This window comes from Sylvia atricapilla, chromosome 14, assembly GCF_009819655.1.
Source record: "Sylvia atricapilla isolate bSylAtr1 chromosome 14, bSylAtr1.pri, whole genome shotgun sequence".
NCBI lineage: Eukaryota > Metazoa > Chordata > Aves > Passeriformes > Sylviidae > Sylvia > Sylvia atricapilla.
In genome coordinates, this window is record NC_089153.1 from 8,234,087 (window position 1) to 8,257,843 (window position 23,757).

Sequence of the window (23,757 nt, forward strand, 5' to 3'; positions counted from 1 at the left end):
TGTGAGTAGCTACACAAAGAAGTCAGAGGCTATTGCCTAATCTAACTTCCATCTGCAGGTTGGGGTTCATCTGTAGGAAGGGCTGCAGCAAAAGTGGTAACAAAACATTTTGTCTTTGTGTCTGTCTCTTGCTTTCTGTGACTGGTCTGTGCGCCTGTTTGTGTGTGGGTGCCTGCTGCACACCTTTTCTATATAATTTTTAGCTATCTTTTCTCCAAGATACTTGTACAATAAAGAATTTTAAAGGAAATTATATTCTAAGACACTCTTATATGTATGACTCTTGTGTGAGGAGAAAGAAGATGATCGTGATCTGTGTGTGTTGGTGGTTCTGCAAGATAGGTCGGAGGGTGCCTGCAGGAATTCTGCTCTCATAGCTGTTAGTTCCTAACTTTCCCTGGTCAGTGATGGCAGACATCAGTGTCTTCCCTCTGGGAGAGTGATCCCCAGCCTAAAGGAAATGCTCTTAAGTACTTTTACTGAATCACAGAATCATTAAAGTGCAAAAAGACTCCAAGATCAAGTCCAGCTGTCAGCGTGGCACCACCAGTTCACCATTAATCAATCTCCTTAAGTGCCTTATCCACAGGGGTTTTTTGGGTGCTTCCAGGGATGGTGACTCTTCCACCACTCTGAGCAGTCTGTTCCAATGCTTGACAGTCCTTTCCATGAAAAAAAGTTTTCCTAATATCCAAGCTAAACGCCCTCTGGTGCAGCTTGAGGACGTTTTCTCTCCTCCTGTCACTGGTTACTAAGGAGAAGAACTTTGTGTCATTCTTTAATTCATCCAGAGTCCGGTATATTTAGAAACAGCTTTGTCTGAAAACACTGTTGTCCAGGTGTGGCTTGATATCTTCTTACTGTTTTTTTGTTTTCTTTTTTAAGCTTCTCCTGCTGTTACAGTCCTAATACAGAGTGAGTCTCAAGCACAGATTTCATTAGCATTGTGCCTGTTGATTTAGTGCCGTTTGGTTGAAGCAGTTTGAGAATCTGGTGTGACTGTAGATAAGAATATTTAACCAAACACTTCTAGAATACATCAAATTCCTCATCTGCCTGTGAAGTTATTCTCAAAGCACAAAGTCTTCTTCGAAATCTCTATCCCTTTTCCTTCATCTTGTTCAGAAAGTTTGGGACTGATGCTGTTGTGTATCTGCTTTGGGGTGTTTGGTGTGCAGTCCCTGTCTCTGTTCAAGCTTTCAGGGGGATGTTGGGATGTCCTGAGAGGGCTGCACATCCTTTCTGTTCTTTTTATTTATATTTTGTTCCAAGGAGGTCTTTAGAAGGTTCACTCAGTGGTTCTGGGGTTTTCTGGACTGAGGATACAGTTGTCAAGGCTTTTGTGTTGGAGAGGTGTTAGTAAAACAAACTCATTGTTTTCACTGTGTGGTTCAGAGCATACTAGAAATATACACATATAGCATTTCGAGATATTTTTCAAGCTAAAGTAACTGCAACTAAAAACCAGAGATCACAGCAGCTTGTTTAATGATAATCTTCATAATAAATGCAGGATTTAGGGCTCAGCAGATGCGATTGTGCAGACTAGGTCATATGTTAGTGTTGATCAGATATTTCAAGGCCTAATTCTCTGAACTGTGATGGTAGGGTGGTGGTAAATTTAGCTTCTAGGGGGCTGAAAAATGTCTGAAATTTCTGGCCACTGCTGTCACAGAAGACACTCAGTGCTCCAGAACAGTTGTGGGGACCTGGGAAGCCACAGCTGGTGCCAGCAGGCAGCTGGTGCCTGCAGTGTTCCCTCTGTGTTGCTCAGCTTGCAAACACGGGGAGCTGGGGACAGGTGATCTCATACCTGTAACTTTCCAAGATAAGATTGGTTTGGTTCTTTCCAGCAGCTAATAAGACTTTTGCTTCATATAAATCCTGTTAGAGGAGTAAGTGGAGTTGGTGTGTATTAGGGTAGCTGTTCCCGGTGATCTTCCAAGGACCATGTGAAATGTTATTGCTCCAAGATTGCTTTTCCTTTCCTTGCTTCTACTGTTCCTGAAAAACTGTTTTTTCATTTTAGTGACAGCTGTGAGAACCCTGAGAGTAAAACCAGAATTTATTGTGAAGTCTTGGAATTTTTATCTGGAACTTACTTCCTTTAGTGTATACTTTTCCCCATGAAGTGGGGTCATGCACTTAGTTTTGTCTGTAGGATGATAATTTAAAAGTTTTCACTTAAGAATTAAATTTTAAATATGTAATGTAATATTTTTCTACCCACCTATTTCTTATTGTAGTATCTGAATTGAAAAAAATTTATTTCAGGGACTGGTTAGGTAGTAAGGGTGTGTTTCACAATGCTTAATCTGACCTAGACTATGAGCATAGTTCCTTGTTACTGACCTTGCAATAGGATCGTCTTGCAGATACTAGAATAGTGAAAAAGGGCCAGAAAAGGGTGTGGAAGGAGGTGGGAGAGAACTGCAAGTACATTTGGCATTCAGAAAAGTTGCCAAATGGAAAAAAATCCACATTTCTTTTCTGCTTTTGTTCTCCAAAAATGCAAAGGGTGGAGGGGAAGAAGTCAAGATGTGTAGGTGTTAAATTTCTCACAGAAACAATATTAAAGCTGCAAAACATTGTAGTGAATAAAAAGATAATTATAAAAAAATGATTTTCAATAGAAAATCTCGTCAGGTACTATACCCAAACTTACTTTGTCTAAGCTTCAGAGAGGAGTTTTTCTGTAATGTTTATTTTCACAAAGCCGTTTCTTGTGTCACATTGTGTAGGGAGAGCTGGATATCTGCAGTGAAAATAAATAGTAGGAGAACGGCCTTTGGGAACTTGTGTGAATGTCTGCTGTGAGATCAAAGTGAGGTGCCTGTGCCCAGCTTTTGTCCACTGGTGGGCAGCCCTGCTGCTGAGGACCAGAGGGGAGGAGACCAAACACCTGTCAGCAGCTGTGTGCCATCCCTGCTGTGCTGCTGTTTACTCCATGGCCAGCTCCAGTAACCCTGGGTACTGTGCAGTGCTTGATGCTGCCATCACAGGAGTGTGAAAAGCTGGCAGTCTTCAGATGGAAATAGGTCCCTTGGCATTAAAAGGTGGCTTGTGGTGGTCTTGTCACTGGCAAAGAAGCTGCACACTTCTCTGGACATTCCAGATGGAGTTGCAGTTGGCAGGGAAGTGCAAAACGCTTTGCCAGGCATGTGCAAAAATGAGTTTTCATTGAGAAGTGTATTGATATTGGCTTGATAAAGTCTGTTCAGAGCTCTGATGCCTTTCCTTGTTAGAGGCCTGATACTGCTGTCAAAGAACTCTGCTCATGCTGGTATTGCCTGACAAGCTGTTTTTGAAACTTGGAGGTCTTCTTCTTTCAATGGCCTCAGGCTTACAATATAGAGAGTTTTCCTTTGTTTGATGGTGCTGTGATACACCCTTCTTCCTCTTTTGAGGATTTCAATGCAGTATTTTGGAAATACCCTGAGTTCAGGGAAGCATGCACAAATTAGTTAGCATTCTGCAATCTGGTTTCTCGAGGTTGCTTTGCTCTGCTAATTATTGGTTAGCTTTTAGCATGTCAAGAGTGTAGCAAATTCTTGAAGAATAGAACAAAAATAACTGCCTTAAGGGATTCTCTCTTTGTAATCTTTTTGTGCCTGATTAGAGCATTGACATTTAAGCAGTCTCTCCTTCAAAGACTGATCATTAATGAGCTTCAAATGATGGTCCTGTTGGTCTGGAGGGAAGGAATTCTTGTGGTGATGTTGTGTTGCAGGCGTGTACAGTTTGGCCTTTTGGCCAAAGATGAACTCCTATAGAGAGTTCCAGAGCTTTTGTAATGTTTTTCATTTGGGCATTTTGTATTTGAAGGAGCTGAGGAGTGAAGTCTGTCATTGTAAACTGCATCATGGGTTTAGTGTTGAAAGGTGATGGTACTGTTTTTGTTGCACTTCAGTTTTGGGAGGTTTATGACGCTCTTGTCACAAAGGGTTGTGCGTGCCAATGGCGACTAGATACTGTGGGAAAGTTATTCTACTTAAATCTGATTTGCTCGATCCTATGTTTTCAGAGTTCTTTGCAGCATGTCCAGCCTCCAGTAGGCTGTGGTGATTTGGCTGAGTAAAATTGTTCTTTCCAACTGTTGCAGAAGAAGTTTCTGTTCCCGTTTCCCATTTGAAGTAGGAAGGAAACTGGCAGTCCTTTGTCAGACTGCTGACATTCTGTCACACACATGTACTGCTTCCCTTGTGTTGGATGGGAAGGCTTACTTCAGCAAACTCCTCTATAGATGCCATTGTAGGTGACTTCCAAGATGCTTGTCGAAGTCTTCTTGTTCTGGTTCTTCCAAACTGACATGCAGTTGGTGCAGCGATTAAAGGGTATCATCCAGCTGGTGTGATCACTAGGAAAAGATCTCTTATCCCATACATCTGGCCCACCATTTCAGCCTGATTCCTGGGGCATTGGGATACTTCTCCTGGTGGAGTTCACAGCCCAAGAGAGAAACTTTCTTGTGTTTTGTTTCCCCGCTGTTCACTTTAGGTGATTATGGAGTATAGCAGACCTGTAGTTAACAGGTGCTTCATAACCTGTCAGAGCTGGGTACAACCATGTTTTTAAGAAAATTGAGAATTCCCCTTGTGCTTAGTTAGGGTCTCTAAAATGCGGCAAACCTGGCTCTGTAAAATCTGGAGTCTCGGACTTCAGTGTTTAGTATGGTGAATAGTAATGTTGCTTTCATTTTCCCCAAGCTCTAGTTTGACTCTAGTTGAACATGTTTTTTAAACTATTTTTGTATGAAATATAATTATATAACTTTCATGGTTGTGGATGCTAATGTAATAAAGTGAGAAATCTTAGATAACAGGTCTTCCATTCCTTCCAGTTCTTGGACTGAGTGTACTTAGTAAGCACTGCAGTGGCCCAGCTGCCTGAGTGAGAGGCTGAGACACTAAACACACAGCTTTTCAAGAAAATGCACAACAGGGAGGTCTTAATTTTCAGTGTAATTACGTAAAATGTCTAAGCTACAATACCAGATCCAGATTAAGTTTAGTAGTAGTTTTTGGTTTTCTTTTTTACCTTCAGTAAATAATGGTAGTCTTGCTCTGTTAAAACAGAAGTCTTCTTTTTAGGTGAGACCCTTGATTTGTTTAAAAGTGGGTTTGTTGTACCTCCGTAGAGGCTGTGGTTGGCTAACACTGGAAGAGCAAGAAGTTGGAGGAATCTCTGGTGTGGTACATTACAAATTGTGTTGCTAATGGTTTCCTAGGAATAAGAAAGGTGGTAGAATTGGTTCGTTTCAGTTTTGTAGTCAAAGCTGGTCATAACCTCTGAAGTTTTTGGTCTGCCTAAGGATTGAATGGCTCATTGGAGAAGAGGTTTCCATGTCATCTCATATACTGCAACCCAGCTGAAGGAGCCCGTGTCTCATGTGTTATCAATTGGTACCTGTTTGATTCAGTGTGGGGTGGAGGAGACAGGGCCTTGGCATCTTGCCTGTAGTTCTGTGGATGTTAGTCAGGAAGTTTGTTGCACTTTGTGAAGTGGGTAGGCTGCAGGATTTGGAGCTACAAATTCCTGACTGATAATATTGTCTTACGGTTGATTCAGTCTCTGAAGGGTATGCTTGTTTGTTGTCCTCCAATTGTTGAAGTTGTTAATTTTCTTAATTGGAATTATTCCCTTTGTAACATTATGCATCAGTGATCAATGTAATGACTAGGGAAGTGCACAGGTATCTGTACCTCTGACATTTATTTGATTTGATTTCAAACTTGAAACTTGTTAACCTAGCTAGATGAATAATGTATATATGTATATGTACACGTATATAACGCCTCAGTTTGGATCTGTAAGCTTCTTTGTGGTTTATGGCACAGGTATTGCTGAGAAATAAAAAAGTTGATGTTAAAGTGGAAGAGCATCAATTCCCAGAGTTCTGCTGTGGTGGTTTACATTCAAATGTTGCAGTGAGGTAAATCTGGCTAATTCTTTGCTATGGGCAAAGATGCAAAGAGCTACTGAATAATCCTTTTTTTTCTTTGATGAGGGATATAAGTATGTTTGCCACTTTATGGACACAGTGAACACAGGTATTTAATCTTTCTCAACATGTGAGAAGATATTGTAGTAGCTGAGGTATTAGTAAAGTTTGTGGAAATCTATATTCAGATAATTCAGACTCCTAAGAAATATTGCCTCCTATACATAACTTTCTTAGGTTGCTCTATTTGCTAGTGCTTGGGTACTTTAGTGCCAGGATGCAGAAGAAATTACTGGTGAACGTATTACTGCTGTCCACTACAGGAATTCCTTTATAGTTCTTAATGACATTATTATGGGAATTAAGTAGCTGGAGGTTGATTTTTCTTTTTTTCCTTCAGTGGCTTTATTGAAAAAGACTGCAGGAGAGCATTACATTTGTGTGATATTTTATTCTCCAGTTATAATCTCATAATTCTCTTCCTGTTTTACTGATGCACCAAAACATTTTTAGGCAGTTAATAGAGCTTTATTTCTCTTTCTTACCTAGCTACTGAGTGGGTGATTTAAATTACAGTATTGATAAAGATCTCATTTTGCCTTCACTATTATTTATTTAGCTGGACTTAATTTCCAGACAGACATGATCCTTGCTTGCTTGCTTGAATTCACAAAGAAGTAAGAAATTACACACAGAAAAATCATAAACGTGCCATTAGAAAAACAACAATATTCTTATCAATTAGTATAAAATTCTGACAATCGATATGATGGAAAAAAGCTACAGTAAAGTGCTGTTATTGTGTCTGTCAGTCCTTCTCTGTGAGATACCTGTTGAGCTGTATTATTGGAGCTCAGTTATAACATTCACTTGCTGCAAAGGTACATTGGGCAAAACACAATGAAAACATTGACAGTGGAGTGTTTATATGTTAAATATGAGCCAGCAGTTGTTAGTCCAAGAGGGAGGAAAGAGAACAAGAACTAGAGCATTTTCTGCAGTAAGAGCAGAGTCATGTGTAAGTAACAACTGAGATGTTAGACATGTCTGAGCTGCACTCAGCCTCACTCCCATGTTGTCATGACAGGTAAGCATAGAACTGACCTTTGGATTTCATCCTCCACCTCCTCTCTCTTCATCCCCAGGTTTCTATACCACATCTCTTATTTAATAAGAGTGTACCTTTTTTTTTTTTTTTTTTTTTTTTTTTCCCCTATATGTTTCAGTGTTCTGGCCTTTACTACCACAATTCCTTCTTTTCTTAAAAAGAAATTTCAGATGTTGACACTTCGCTCTGAAAAGAGCAGGGAGTTTCTTTGTGAATCAGAGAGGGTGATGTTTTTTCAGTTATGTCTAAAAGGTTTTAACTGAAATACTGCTATTTGATGGATGCTTGTTCTCTGGAAGGGAGGTAGGTAATTCTGACAAGTGGTGGGCTGCTTAACTAACAGAGTGTTGACTGAACTAGAAGCCACTCATTTTTTGGTGAATTTTAGGCGATTTTTCAAGAGCCTGGGTTGGGAGGCTGATTTTACGATCTTTGTATTATTTAAAAATGTTTGGTATAAAGTCTTGCTCTTTGATAAAGCATAATTTTATGTATTCTGTGCTTCCCATCCTGTTGAACTTCAGGAGCTTAGGGTTTTTGAGGCAGCTTGCTTTTCTATTATTGGCATGTAAGTCTGAAAGATACTTTAAAATTAAGTAATGTATGTCAGGGAACTTTATGGTAATATTTTAGTTGAAAGCACTTTTTCATAGCTGTACTTTTATTCTTAACTGGGAAAAGGGCTGAACAGTGCTTCAGATACTCAAACTTCTCCATGAGCTGCTTGCTTTGAAGCAGTGACATCTGTTGTTCTGTCTCTCCAGTTCAGGGCCCTTGCAATTTCACTGCAAAATGAGCTTTTCCAAAGGAAGTTTTTTTTTTTTCCTCTGGTGAAGTCAGGGTTCCAAAAATGCTGACTCTGTGATGAAACAGCAGTAAAAATAATATAAATTTTCCCCTCCCTCATTCCTTTATATGTTTTTCTTTCTACCAAAGTCTTGTATCAACATAATCCAGGGTTCTGAGGTGGAAGGTGTTTATCTGGATTGGGTGTGGGGAGTGATTGGTGGGTAGAGAAACTTGTTATTATATTTTCGTGTAGAAAGACTTCAATTCTTTTATTTTACTTTTAGAAGTAGGCCACTGAATTGAGGTATTTTCAGTCCATCAAAAAGCTATAATAGTGGCTCTCAAGTCTCTGTATTTGAAGATCTGACTTTTCTAAACTTTCTTCAAGATAGTTTGATTCTTAAAAGTCCAAGTCTGTGCCTGTAGCCATGTGCATGTTTTAATGAAATATTAGAAAATAATATATAAGCAAACTATTTACCCCACTGAGGGACTGTTACTTTTTCACAAAAAAGAAGATAAAAATCCAAGTGTGCAAATGATACTTTTTCGGATCTACAAAAATAAGAGTCAGATTTTAGTTCTCTCTTTGTGGCTATACTATTAACTGATGCTGTCAATGGGAATTGCTTCCTGGATTTACAAGAGCAAAATGAAGTCTCCTTTAATTTCTTTTCTCCTTTATAAAGATACTATATAATAACTAGACTGATAATTCCTCATTTGGAAAAACCAGTATCTGTCATTTGCATAGGTAAATGGGAAGTTAAGAGTTTAGGGAGCAGTGCTCTATCATAGTCACAATATGATCCATAGTTGTCTGATGACCATAGGCTCCAGGAGTTTGGGGACCTCTGAGAGACCATAAATCAAAGAATTCAAGTTCCTGCTCATTTGAAGCTGTTCTTTATGAAATACATGCCCTTTTTTTAATGAATAATGGAGTATATCTCTAAAGTAGTTGAGCCAGTTTACTGTATACAAGTGTTACTGTGTGCAGTCTCAGGCAGTGACATAAGATTATGCAGGAGTTTGCTGTTATGTTCTGTGAAAGGTTCTTTAATTAGGCTTTTTGAATTAGTGGTGTTTCCAATGTGGAATGATGCAGTTTCATTCCTTAGGAGTGCTGTTTACGCTCTGCCTTTCTTTGCAAGGCACTTTAATGTCCTTCATTCATAATATTTTCATTTGTCTGACTGACTAATCCATCCTTTCTCTTCCCTAATAGTGTCTCAGTGCTTGTATTTAATTTTTATTTTTGTTTTTAAGTGGCCTCCAGCTAAATAGGAGGCTACTTTAAAGGGAATTGTTACTTTAAGTGAAGATCCCTGAATGAAGACATTCTATTGCATCACTTGTATTTTTATTGAAGTCCAATGTCTGTGCCCCTGAACAAGGAGAGTAAATTAAGTTAAGATGGAGGAGTTACTTTCCACTTCATCTCATCATCTTCCATTTAGTTTAGGAGCAGTATACTCTGTTACACATGTTATAGTGGATTTTTTGCTCCTCCCACTAGTTTTGGGGGTAGCTGACAGTGTGTAGGGGTGGGCTTCTTGAACCAGCATCCCTAAAGTTGGTGAATTTGCTCTGTAGATATCTGAATGTGTAAAATATGGATCAGAGAACTACAGCATGTTTCTGTGTTTTTATTTCTGGTATTACAGTATCAGGAAAGAATTTGGGAGTACTATTTTTAAATTGGCCTTAAACAGAAACTAAAGGAAACAGCGTGGATTCCAGCCTTCAATGAAGCAACAGGAAGGGAAGCAATGAAAACCATAAACCGTGCTGAGTAACATTTCCTCTCTTCTGCTACACCCCCCCATTCCCCCCCTTCCAGGGGTGACAAAGTCTTTATTGAGCCTGACAGGACTCCTAATAAAAGCTGCATTCAATCTGTATAAGGAGCCTGCTGAATCACTGAGAAGCAAGTAATGGCATGGGGCTGGAGGGAGCCTCCCACATAGAGCTTACACAGCTTGTGCTCTGTGCTCCAGGAATCACCTCTGTTTGCTTTACTGAAATCTAGGCACTTTAAATAACAGCTTTAATACTGAGAAATTCAGACACTGTCCAAGAGGCTGTTAAAATCCTTGTCCTGATACCAGGTGAGTGCTTGACTCCGCTGGAGCTTGTTTCCAGCCTTGTTTCTGCTCAGAAAAGGGGGAAGAAGCTAAGCAGCATACAAACAGGAGGGTACCTTTCAACCATGCATCTTCCTTCCCTGGAGGATTTTGTACCTGATGGTCTTTTTGAAAATGCCCTTGAAATTTGTGAAGCTGTGTTTAACTGTTGGTTCGAAGGCAGAAATGTGTGTCTATTTCTTTCAAAGTATATTCTCAGTAATATGGCTGGATCTCTAACATCAGAAAATACTAGTATTTTGTTTGCTCTGAAACATGTGAAAGACACGTCCTGCCAACTGCCTTAGCTTAGAAAAGGAATGGACGCAAAATCCCATCACTGATCCTTTGTGCTTTTGGAGAAGCAGGTTCCTGAGTGTGACCCAGGGCATCCTGGGTGGCTGCAGCCTGCGTGGGCTGGGTGTGGGCAGCCTCCAGTGAGCCAAGCATATGTTCTTGCAACAGGACTTTAATGTGTTTGGGGTGGATTGAGAGACAGGTTTTGTGCAGCTCTTTGGGACAGGTTTGCATGTGAGAGCAATCTGTCTGGAACTTGCTGACACAGCTGGTTTTACATGCAGCTTTGAAGTGCCTGTGCTCTGGTGCAGGTTTCTGCTCTTTTCTCATTCCCTGAGCAGAACTGTGGACTAACTGAATAGTGCTTGCCAGTCTGCTTTCTTGGGACCCCTTGTTTCAGGTTCAGGGTGGATGTGGGCTATCTGGGAGGCGCAGAGTGGTCTGGCTGTGGGAGCATCCCCGGGTCCTGCCCCTGCTGCAGTGAGCAGCTGGCCCAGGGCTGGATGCAGCTGTTGTGAGCTGGGCTGGCTCTGCCTGCTGCCATGAGGGACAGAACATCACAGGCAGTGCTAAAAGACTCTCTGGGGAGTTATGGCTTCCTCAGCATCCCTAATACCTGATTGTAATTGCCGAGGTTGTCTCTGTGTGAGATTAATCAGAGTTTGCAACTATGAGGTCATTTCAGAACAATTTATTTTCCTTAGAAATAGACCAGATTTCCTGTTTAGTGTTTAATAATAATAATAGTAATAATGGTATGTTACTGGAACACCTGGCTAAGGTCAAAAGCAGTGAGGCATTAGTTTCTTGTTTTGTGTTTTTGACAGTCATTCCATCCTTGTTTCAGAGCTGCTGCTTTTTTTTTTTTTTTTTTTTTTTTTTTTTTTGCTTGCTTGCTCCTTCCCTTCCCTCACTGCTTTTACCCCCTTGTAACACTGCAGGAGGATTTGTCTTGGACCTTGTGGCCTTAAAGCATCTGGTTGCAGCTCATGTGAATTACACTTGTGCTGGCTAGAGTTGTTGATTAGGAAACTTTGTGGTCAGAACTTCATGTTCAAGACCACTGCTGTTCCATCAGAGCCTCAATTCCAGGCTTTGTAAAGGTGCTTCTTGGAGTAAAGGCCAGAGGTTGGGTGAGAAGAGGGTGAAGCAAAAGGAAACAATACCTGCTTGCAAATTTTGCCCATCAGTGGTGTTGCTGCACTGTGGTGCTTGTTCGGAAGCCTTCAGATCTTGGTCATATTTTAAAAAGATGCCAATAATGAAACTTAAGGATGACCACCACTTCCTCAGCAACTTTGAGTTTGGATTATATTCTCCTGATCATTTTTCTAGCTGAGTGTACTTACTTCTTTATTTTAAAAAGTTACATCTTAACAATTAAGAAACTAATATTTCACCATCCTTGCAAAAAAACCCAAAAACCCCAACCAAACAAAAAAAAAACCCAACAAACAAACAAAACAAAAAGGAGGAAATTACTTTCAAATAAATGTTTTGGGATAAATGGGTGATGGTGGTAGCTAGCTGGTGGCTTTACTTTTGTGTAGTGAGTTTTTAGTTGATGCTTCTTTTATTTTCCCCTCTTATGGTATCTCTGAGAGTTAGCATCTGGCAGGGAAAATGAGAAGTGGTGTGGGTATTCAGGTGGCTCCCTTTTACTATACTGTGATGAGGATGTTACCATAAAAGAACATATATTTCTATAACATGATATTGTTACTAAAATCTCTGTATTTTTATACCACCTTTGGTTTAGCAGCGGGTTAAGCTTTTTGCTGGAAGACTGTGCGTGCTGGAGATGATAAAAGCTGGTGCTGAAGGAAGCTGAGGCTGCTGGTGACCACACTTGTGTGATAACAGCGCCATCCGCAGAGCTGTCCCTTGGCTCTGCACTGCTGCTGGGGCACACACTGTTCTGTACAGTGTATTCTGGTGGGAGAAAAATTTGAAGACACAGATACCCTCTGCTTTTTTTAAACATGTCTGCTGTGAGAGCTGGAGGCAGAGAATGATCTGTCACTGGCAGCTTGATGCAGGATCACTGCAGTCACAGTGTTCATGTTTCCTCTAGAAAATCTCCTTTCTAACAGGATTAACAATTGCCTGATTACTCTTTGCCTAGCTTCCCACTTTCCCTTGAGTTGCTGGAGCTGCAGTTTTCTCTAGTTACTTTCTCTGTAAATGACCTTAGTCAAGGTGGTTTTCTGTCAAAGGTTGAAGAATGTTGTGATCATAGCAGGTGGATCCTGTGCTTCAGTTTCAGCTATTGTTTCAGCTGATGAAAAGCTCTGAAGAAAAGATTGCAAAATAAAATCACACTGACCTCATTCTTTAGTTTAGACTATGTAAAGAAATTTTATTCTATCATTAGTTTGGTCTTGGTTGGATTTTGACAGAAAAAAAAGGATTAAAGAGATTATAAGGAAGGATATGGAAAGAGGTTGTAAAATTCTGGCAAACGTTTTGTGTTCTGCTCATATGAAGCTGAACGTTGCCCTTTGGCATCACTTCTCGTAGTGAGTGTCGGAAAGTGTCTGTGAAGGTGTTCACTACCCTTTGTACTGAGGTTGTGTGCTTGTCTGCTGTTTATAACTGCTGCAGTGAAAGAAACCGGTTTCGAAAAATAAAACTCAAAATTTTATTAGAAGCTGTTGTAAACTTTGAATTAGAGAAATAAATGCTTTCAGCTTTGTTGGAGGAGGATTTTTGGGAGTGTGGTGCAGCTGGACTTCAGCCTCTGTCCACGAGGTGGCCACAGCCCCTGCCCATGTCTTCCCACCCCCGGATTAATTGATGTTATTTGCTGGCAAAAATATAGAATGAGACTCTAAATAGAGCATGTCAAATGTAATTTCAGTGCTATTTTAAACACATCGTCTGCAATAAGTTGTAAGTATTGTGAGTTGAAGAAAACTTCACAAACTGTGACTGATAGGTAATTTTCATTTTATTGGGAAAAACTGGGATATATATGTGCCATATGTACTATACCCTGCCATGTTAGAATCTGAAGTGGCACGTGAGGGAGAGAAGGAATTCTGCCTGGATGTATTGATTTAAACAAGCAAAAAAGGCTTTTTTCACCAAAATATGGAAAACACATTGGATGGGTGCATTTTAGTTACTGATAGAAAAAGGCACCTCACAGCCCTTCCCAAGAGATTGCTGAGTTAGTTCTTTTGCTCAGTGGCACCCAGAATCACCTTCTCTGCATGACTAGGAGAAGGGTTTCCTTTAAAAGTCGGGTATTTTTGGGGAAAGATCCTGTTTTAAAACCACCTATAGAAACTGCTGTGTGAGCAGCCAGTGTGTTTAGCTTGTTGATGCGTCACCTAGCTGGGTAGTGAATTACATTTGTCATATAATTTATTACGTTTATCAACATGAGAGCAGTAATAGTGGGCAGTGTAAGTTAAATGCCTTCTGCTGTGAGGAAATGGGAACCTTTGCTTTCCCTTTGCTGTGCTCTGCTCAGCTGTTCCCTCTGCTGCTGCTCATCTTGACAGATGAGGTTGGAGTTGGGGGATGCTTTCCAGACATGTATCCCTTTAAGCAGATATTTCTCTCTTTAATTTACCAACTGTTTGTTCATCAAGCTCCTCAGTGGGTCAGTACAGCAGTCCTCTGTGCTGCAGGTGGAGTGCAGGAGTCAGTCCAGGCTGAGTGAGCTTGCAAAGGGTTTGCATTCTGGGGAGTCGTAGAGAATAATTTAGAAGTCAGGATGTGGTGATTTTTCATATGCAGAAGTTAAAAACTTGGTGAGTAAAAGGGGAACATAGGCTCTTGTTCTGCTTACAGTTTTATGTAATCATGACTACAGAACTGGTTAAAACATTTTCAAGATGTTGTGTTACATCTTAGTCCCAGTTATGTAAAAAAGTACTGGAAATTGTAGGAAAACCTATGTAGATACAATGAGTTATAAAGACTAGAAAAATTCAGCTTTACTTTTAATACCAAATACTGATTCTCTCCTGGCTGCCCAGTTTTTACAGGAGTTATACAGTGAGTATCCTTCTTTTGGCCTGGGTGAGTCAAGATATTATTAACCACTAAACCACTGTATGGTCTGAGTATATAGTTGCTGCTTTTCTGTGCCTGCTGCTTTCAGGGGGAGAAGTTTCCGTGCTCAGAAACAGGGAAGGCTCAGTAATGGAGCTGTTGGTTATCTGAAATGACCCATTGGCTGCTAGGTGCCCACCTCTGGCAGGCTGTGGTGTCTTTGGAGTCTATCCATAGCTAGTGCTCCTGGATGGTTTCACTAATAAAATCATGTTTGTGGCAGCTTGGAGGATTAAAATTAGATTGGACTGTGTGAAATGAGTGCTTTGTAAATGTGTTACAAATTTAGGCCTTCTGTTTAATTTTCATGGGATTTGGTAATGACATTTAAAAAAAAAAAATCAGAGTTTTATTGGTTTTACACGGTCTGCAATTATGTCTGACCTTTCATTTGATACAACAGTCCATATCAGTTCTATTGCTAAACATGGACTATGAAGCCAAAGAACTTTTCTGAAGTAAATCCATTGTAAATTCTGAGGCCAGCTTTCATATTGATTTATCTTATGTAAACACTGGATAAATGCAGCACTTGAAAATTCAGAGCATGCCTTTCAAGGCCAAGCTGGAGAGACTGCCCTGTGGTGTATAACGATTTTGTTGTGTGTGTATTTGACTCTTAACAGCCCACCTGTTCAGGACAGTAAATTAAGTGATGAATAGCCCTAGTGAGCTGTTCCCTGCCATGTGGTCTGCACCATCAGCACAGATATTTTTGTGACTGAAGAGGATTCTGTCTGGTGAGAAGTTTAAACAGCTGTATCTCCTAATTACAGCTTCTATGTAAAGTTTAGTTTATAAAGCGAAATAATCTTCATGTTTTAATATTTTTGTTTTTGTGGTTGCTAGTGGATGACACTGACATGTTGCTGACTAGTGGTGGTAGGAGTGAGAGACCTCTAAAGCTTTATTGTTTTCATCTTCTCCAAAGAGTATTTTGGAGTAATATTGGATATTCCCTCCAGACATGGACTGGGCTGATCAAGAGAGGCAGTAGGATGGTGTAGTTTGTAGTGGGCCTGCCAGCTAGGTCTGAGGTGGACATGAAGGAGTTTTTCCTCTCTAAATATAACCCCTTTGCTATGAAAAGGTACTCTGGTGGTTCTCTGCACCCTGTATAGTGGCTTAGGTTTTCAGTGGTTTTGAAAAATTCCTTCTTTAAAGAGATCTTAGAAAGTTTCATCGATTTTTGACCTTGGGTGAACAGGCCTGCTCTGTTTGTCTTATTCCACTTGTTGCTTACTGCTGTATCCATTCACATAATTAATATTTTTTGGGATATTTTTAATATTTTTTTTTTCAGGTCAGTGTTTATGCATCTGTTGCACTTCACTCTTTTCACTTCCACAGCTCAAGTGCAGTCAAGGTTCTTAAAGTGTGTCTTGGCCTGTCTATTTATCTGGGCTTTGTACAATTCTGTGTTATTTACTGCAGAATCTTAAAAGTAACACTGAGTGATGAGATGTGAATGAGATTGCTTATGATTTTTTGTTTTGTTTTTTATTTCCTTTTTAGGACTTGCATACTATCTATTCTTTCCTTCATGGACTGGACATCCTATCACATTTTAGGGAACATCAGCTAAGGTGAAGTACTCTGTAGTTTGTGTTTTTTTAGCACACTTACATCCATGACTTTTTTGTGGAGATAAGCAGAGCTTTTGTCTGCCTTCAGTTTGAGGTGGCAGAGCATTGGCCAAATCCATTGCTGAGTTAAGTCACTGCAAAAATGTGACTGCCCAGAATCTGCACTGCACAGAATCTAAACTAATTAGCTGTTCTGAGAAGGAAGGCAGAGCTTACTCCTATTTGCCTGCAAAGGACTATGTAGACAGTGCCCTGCCTTAACTCCAGATTAGAAAAGCTGCTGAATGCTTCAGACATTCAGATGGTCTCAGAATCCATAAAATGGAAGGCCAACAAAGCACAAAAAAGGGCTTTTGAAGTATTTTAGTTCCTTTAGTTCCATTGCTATGGGTAATTTCAGTGTGTGGGAGTGATTTAAACACTTGGAAAACATGCAGTATTTTATCTATTTGGATGATGAAGAACACCATAATAATTTGAATTTTCTGGTTAAGTACATCCTTTGTTTGGAACAAAAAAAAAGTTGAATTTGAGGTCTTAGAGCCTGAAAGTGATTCTGGTGAAATGCAGTGATTAATGACTTATGATCTTGGGGATTAACATTGAGTTTAAACTTCTCTTCCTCTTCCCTCAGAATAATGTCGTCAAGTGCTCGCTATGAGAGGTACAAGGGCAACCAAGTTCTCTTTTGGTGAGTACATAGCACTTGTTGGAGTTCTTCAGCAGAAATGTGAGCGAACCCAGCGTTTTGCATGTTGTTACATGTCATTTGCTTTTCAATCATTGTCAATAATTGGCTAAAAGCTTAGGCAGAGGTGGTTGTAGCAGTAGTGCAGTGTTGATGTTTGAGAGGTGCTCATGGCTTTCCAGCCCAGCTCCCAGGGACAGCAGAGGGGTGTGTGTGTCAGTGACAGGAGGTGACTGAAAGGCAGGCAGTGTCCCCTCTGCAGTGGTGGGAGCCCTGGTGACACTCAGTAGGTGGCACTGTATCCCTGGAGCTGGCACTGCCTGCACGGCTCCTTCGGAGCAGCCTGTACTGGAGAGGGATGGAGCTCAAACACCATCACTTTACATTGCAAAAAATTAGTATTTTAGCTTAGAGTTCTATAGATTCTTGCTGGGAGGCAAATATACTTTTATTTCCTCATATTTTAGCATTGCTTTTGGTATATTTATTGTCTCACAGCTAGTCCTAGCTTTCTGTAAAAGGCACAGCTTCCAGCACACCCGAGTCTAAATGAGATGCCATCTGCTAGTTGGAGTGCTGGGTGTGTGTGACACACACCTGCTCCAGTGGCAGGTCAGTGTCTGTGTGTGGGGTTGTGTGCTGTCCTGCATTTATAGCCTTTATGTATACTTTCACTGGAATAAAGAGTTTTCACTAAAAATTTCATTTTAATAAGGTCAAATTTTAAGCTGAGTTAAATGTCAAAATGTAAAGTATAAGAAGCATTCCTGATGTGAATGTTTAAAAAAAAATCTTGGTCCAGTTGCAGTTCCCAGGTTCTTGCATACTGAACTGGTAGAATGATAGATCATTACTTTACTGCAGTAGTATTTTGGGATAACATAATCTAAGGTGCTGTGAGGAGAAGTACGTATCAGTGATGTCTTTTTTTACAGCTCAGAAACTATTGCAAGATGCTGGTATATCCTGCTTTCTGGATCTGTGCTCATGAAGGATTCAATGTTTTTGCCACCTTGCAGGTATGTAAAATAATTGAGTTATAGTTGTTATTTAAGGCTTTTTTTAAAATAAATGCTTCCTATGTATTTTTGTAACTGTAATTTTTAAAGCCTTTAAAAATAATTTCATAATTTTGTTTTTCTTAAGTTTGATAGTGAAAGAAATGTTCAGCTAATTCAATTTAAATTTTCTCAGACCTTTTCTGCATGTTGAATTTTTTTGTGAAATATTGCACTCAATCTAGTTTGGCTTTTTAAGTTTGTAAGAGAATTTGTAGTCAGCTTATTACCTTGGGGTCTCTTTGAATAATTCGTGCTGTGTGACTGTTCTGGTTAGAGTTCCCCATCACAAAAACGACTGAAGATCACATAGCTTCTGGTATTTGGTTGGAGGCTGTATTTAATGGCACACATGATTTTTATGTGAAGCAAGAAGGGGCCAGCAGCATCAGCTGTGGAGAGCTTGTGCCAGGAGCCTGTCTGTGTCTCGGGGTTGAGATGCAGTGAACACTGACATGCTTTCACTGAAGCACAGTGTTAGACTTGAGCTGAACTGGGGCAAGTAATACCCTGAATATTACCAGAGTAATATTCTGCTTGACCTTGTACATCACTCATTTTTATTTCACTGTGTTTCACTTGACTCAGCGTGAGCTGACTGTGAGTGACTTAATGCCAACTCCAGCTTACATACATTTCCATATACTTGAATTTCATAGTAAGTACCAGTAAGAACATATAGGACTGAATTTTTCAACTCAGTTAACTGTAGGCTGGATATTAAACACTTAATGCTCCTTGAGTGATGAAGGGTCCTTGAGTGAAATTGTCCAGAGGAGCTGTGGCTGCCCCATCCCTGGAAATGTTCAAAGCCAATTTAGACAGGGCTTGGAGCAAGCTTATTAACTTTGTCTATGTGTTTGAATGAATGCGGATGGCAACTGGGGCTCATTGTGCTTGAAAAGGGCTTTTTTTAATTGACTTGATGAACTTGAATGCAAGTTGTAATTCAGAAATTGGTTTAAAAATTGGGGGAGTAAAACTTGCATCCGGGTACAGTAAATCTATTCGATATTCTGACACTGATGCTCATGATGAGAGAAGTCCTGCAAGATTTTTAAGGTAAGAGACGGATCAGTCAGTAACACCAGGTACAAAGATGGCATAATCTTGATTACCCTATTGCCTGGAGAATGGATTTGTTAATAGATTTGGCATAGGAGGAGAAGAATTTGCTTCTAACATGAAAGGGATGGCCAGAATAAAGGAACAGGATTGACGGATTTGGGGAAGGAAAATCATGTCAGCAAGTTAAAGCGGTTTTGTGTTAACCTTGCTTGTTAATAAAGATAATTCATGTGAACAGGATATTTGAAGGAGATTACTCACAGCAAGATTAACCATAGGAGATATATCAAGGACCTGGAGGAACTTCTGAAGCCAATTATGTGGCTGACAGCCTCCTACAGCTATGAGAATTGAACCTCCAAGGGAAAAATACAAACTCTTGAAACATTCAAGATGTAGTCTTATTAAAGCAAGCACTTCTCTTTTTTTCCCAGTCCTTCCAAAATCTCTCAAGTGGAGAAAAGTGGAATCATCGTTCTACTCAATGTAATGCATTTCTTAGCTAAAAACAATTACTTTATTTAAAATGGCCTCATAGTTGTGTGGTATCTTTTCATGAGAGTTGTAGATGCATCAATGACTCGGTTATTTCTCTTTTCTTTAGTAAAAAGAAAGCCATTTCTCTTTTCTCTAGTGAAAGGAGAAGATCTAAATGCTTAGATCAAGAAAATCGTCATTATGAAAGAGGAACTCCAGTTTTGCATCATGAACAACACCTTGGGTTGAAATTATTTTAGTTTGTTTTGTATTAGTATTTGTGAGTAACTATATTTTATTATATTTTGCCACTGACTGACTGTTAATAGTGTTTGCATCCATTCTGTGTGAAGTGCCAGAAGCACAGAAAATACTGTGCTTTTACAGGACTGTTAGTGTTGGAAAGTAAGAATGTGTGATTAAAGATTTGCAGTTTGAATAATTTAATGATTAACAAAATGCCATAATTTAAATTTTCATGTATGTAACTATTCGCAAACATATTTATATCTCAAATGCACCATCTAAAGTCAGATCAGTTTTACTTCTGAAGCCTCTAGTGCTGCTTTCTGCAGATACTTGTGAATTTGTACCATTTGCTGCAGAAGTAAAGCAGTGGCTCAGAGCTCCTGCACTCCCAGCTTCTGCCAGTGCCAGGTATACTGGTCTTTTTGTCCCATGATCCTTCCTTTCCAGGTTTAGCTTGAATGTTGCTTCTGCTTGGACTGCACCTGCTGTATCCAAGCTCTGTCCCAGTGCTCCTCAAACTCCGCTCTTCCTCTGTCTCACCTCCATCCCAGTCCCAATGTCTGGAGTGTGAATAGTGTTTTTCCTCCCTCTGCTCCCACTGTCTGGATCCATGTGTGCCAGTCGCCTGCTGCCACACAGTAAACCTAATTTCTGACAAACTGGCAGTTGCCAGTTAGGTTCTGAATTGTGATAATTGTTGCCGTAATTGGGATTTAAGTTTCTTACTGTGTGGCTGTAAATATTGCAGTTACAATACAATACTCTGAGTGTATGCTTCACTGGAAAGCTTTTCCCAACTAACTATTGTGGATTATTTTCTCTGCTCTCTTAAAGGGAGCTTCAGGCTTGCATCCCTATGCTTATCAAGTCTGAGAGATTTAGTACTCAGCACAGGATAAAAGCAGTGGTTATTCAGTGCATTTGTGGCTCTGGGTGAGGTGATGTTTTCCCTGGATGTTTGTTTCTGTTAAGTGGTGGCTGTAACTTGTAGCATTGCCTGACAGCCAGTAAGTGAAGCAACAGCTTGGGAGTGCTACCAATAAATGTATTTGTAAAACTAATTAATTCAGATAGAGTTGTTCAGATTTAAATTCTTCTGGCAGAGCTAGTGCTGGCATGAAAATACTACGAGGGAAAAGGGAATGTGGATGAGAAGAGGCAGCATGCTAGTGAGAAGCTGTGTCCTGGTCTCCCTAAGTGCAGCAACTGGTATTGGGCTTGCTGATGTTGAATAAGGGCTGGGAAGGTGTTGCAGGCTAAGAGTATATGATGCATCTTATTTGATATAGACTAACCTTGTAAGAAAATCACAAAAACAAAGAAAGTCAGTGTTCAGACCTGTCAGAGCTATATGACTGAATAATCTCCATATTTCCCCTCTACCTATAATTTCCTTTTGGTCTGTTTGTGGTACCTTACAGCAACAACCCTTTAGAAATTTTATGGTCTGGAAGGGATGCTGATTGTGTCGCAGAAAGAGTTTTTTGTTGGCTAAACTAAAGTGCAAGGAAAGAAAAGGAAATTAGAAGGAAGGGGTCACGTATGGTTTGTTTGTAATTAAAATAAAATCTTGCTAAGACTTTGCAATCTCATGATCTGGAATAGCTGGAAAACTGCACAGAAAGTGGTAGGTGATACACAGGCTTCCTCAAAGGGTCATCATGTTCAGAGTATAAAGTAATTAATACCAAGATCTTGAGCTTGCAGCCTGCAAATTGAGTAGCATGTTACACAGCCTCCAAAATAATTTCCAATTAAAACTTCAGCAGGCTTAAGAGATAAACCTGCTCAGTGTTGTTATTGAGAGCTAATGCAGAAATGGGTTTTGATGACTGAGCATTAGCTGAAATAGGTATTTTGCATTCAGCCATGTGTCTTGTGGTGTCTGGTTTCCTTTAAACCATTTCCTGATGGAGTTAAGTATTACAGTATTTTTCTAATGAAGTTACTTTGAAGAGCTCAGGACTTGCACAGCATGTGATATCACAAAAACTCTGCCAGTTGCATTTGTTGAAACTTTTGGTCTGTGCTGATGGACCTTTTTCCCCATCTCCTTGTTCTGTTTCACAAGTAGAGACATTTGGGGCTGCTCAGCAGTTGCTGTGAGGCCTCGTGATGCACCTGCGAGCCTCAGGCAACTCCCCACCAACTCCATTCTTCAGATCATGGTTGGGCTGAGACAAATCCAGTGAAATCGAGACCTCCATGGAGAGGCCCAGAAAAACAGGTTATTCCTATGTGGATTTTGATGTTGGCTATGCTCCTGTGTCATGACTGCAATGCAGGAAGGGCAGATCCTGACTTTTCTATCCACAGTTACTGCCACTGTTACTGCCTGTTATGCAACTTCCATGTGTTTTCCCTCAGTGTTACTTCCCAAACAATGACAAATTTAAGTATAACATTATATTTTTAGAGTAATGATATTGGTGTTTAATACCAGTGCTTATTCTAGCCATTAGTATACTTGTGTAGTACATTAATTGGCAATGGAGTGCATTTTATCTTGGACCTGACCAAGGGCAACTTTGCCGTAGATATCCAGGGGTTTGCTGGAACAATTGTTCTGCGCAAGAAGTATTCTGCAAGGAGAGGAAAAATGAAATGCTTTTTCATAGCATCACAGATGGTTTTGGTTGGAAGGGACCTTAAAGTTTATCTCATTCCAGCCCTTTGCCATGGGCAGGGACACCTTCCACTACCCCAGGTTGCTCCAAGCCCCATCTGAGCTGACCTTGAACACTCCAGGAATGGGGCAGCCACAGCTTCTCTGGGCAACCTGTGCCAGGGCCTCCCCAGCCTTAGAGGAAAGAATTTCTTCCTAATATCTCATCTAAACCTACTTAGGTCAGCTTAGAGACATCCCCCCTTGTCCTGTCACTGTATACCCTTGTAGCCCCCCCTCTGACTTGCAGAAAAAACACATTTTCATCTGTTAAAAAGCCAACCAAACAACATGTTTATTCCTTATGCATCTTGTCTCTTCCAGGCCCAGTTGTGCCCTTCCGTACAAAATCTTTTTGCATGGAAGAAATGCATCCAGGTTACTGGATAAGTGGGGTCATGGGATTCACTTTGCAGTGGCGAGTACAATTTATCTTCATCACTATGTACCTAAAAGCAGCCCGACAGGCAGACAGGCAGTTTGGGAGACAGGTATATTCATAAAATCAAAATATCTGCAAACCCTTTGCTTGTTATCTTGATAAACTGGTATATCAGGGCCCTGGCCCTGTTCTATGTGTAATACAGTAGTGTTACTGTGGTAAAACTCCTGCAGATTGCCTTATTGATGGTCACAGATAACTTTGCATTATTGACACCATTATTGACACAGACAGGATAATGTTATGGTTTTGTAGTTCCTGTACAATACAGAACAGAATGTAAAGTGCCTGACATCCTGCCATTGATGCTTTGATGTCTGAAATATCTGAAAATATTCTTTCAGGATGTAGTAGAATATCGTAAATTTGAAGATGCTTGCTGATTAGTTTTGAAACAAGTAATTAGGAGTCTCCATCTGTAGGCTGAAAGCTCTTCAGGACAGGCTGTGTTCTTACCTTTAATTAATGTATGATATTCTGCATAATAAATAATGAGAAGCTGTCAATATTGAATAACTTGAGCATATTGATATTGGGAAATGTTTGAGTAAAATGTGATGGCTATTGCTTCAATTTGTCAGTTTTGCCATTCCAGATGTGTTTCGTCACCAAATACTCAGGTTGCGCAACAGCTGCATTATGACCATTTTCAAAACATCTGTGTTCAGAAAGCCATGTTTGTGCATATTTTGTTTCAAGAGCTATGTTCAAAATATGTTATGGTGGAGGTGTTTCTAAACATTTTATGAAAGCAAGGTTTGTTATAAAAGGTCCAGTACCTTAAAGAAGTTTTAACGCCTTCCTGTTTTGGGGAGTGAGCATGAGTGAAAATGGGAGTATTCTCAGACACAGAAGGCTCCTTCCAGTGATTAATTTTATTCTATTTCTTGTATCAGTGAAGTCAAGCACATACTCAGGTGCCTGCACTTCTAAGGTACTCTGCAGTTATGGAGAGATGAGCAAATCACACAGTGGAAAAGGGGCAGATGAACCAAGAAATGTCACAGAATCACAGACTGGTTGGGGTTGGAAGGGGCCTGGAAGCTGATCTAGTCCGAGCCCACTGCCATGGACAGGGACACTTCACTAGGCCAGGTTTCTCTAAACTCTGTCCAGCCTGGGCTGTTATCTGCAGTCCTGGACTTTTACATTTTGGCAGCTCCAGTCTGGTCCCATGGCCTGGACACCCATTAGTTGT

General features: G+C 40.2%; 1 protein-coding gene across 5 annotated transcripts in view; it reads left to right on the top strand.

Annotated features, from left to right (window-relative positions):
- Positions 1–23,757, top strand: part of RAPGEF6 (Rap guanine nucleotide exchange factor 6) — a 118,378-nt gene that overhangs the window by 9,134 nt on the left and 85,487 nt on the right. For all 5 annotated transcript variants that reach the window (XM_066329010.1, XM_066329009.1, XM_066329006.1 and 2 more), the window contains exons 2-4: positions 15,842–15,912; positions 16,547–16,603; positions 17,536–17,619. In XM_066329010.1, coding sequence (XP_066185107.1) covers positions 15,842–15,912; positions 16,547–16,603; positions 17,536–17,619 — 212 coding nt within the window. The remainder of the gene's footprint in view (positions 1–15,841; positions 15,913–16,546; positions 16,604–17,535; positions 17,620–23,757) is intronic.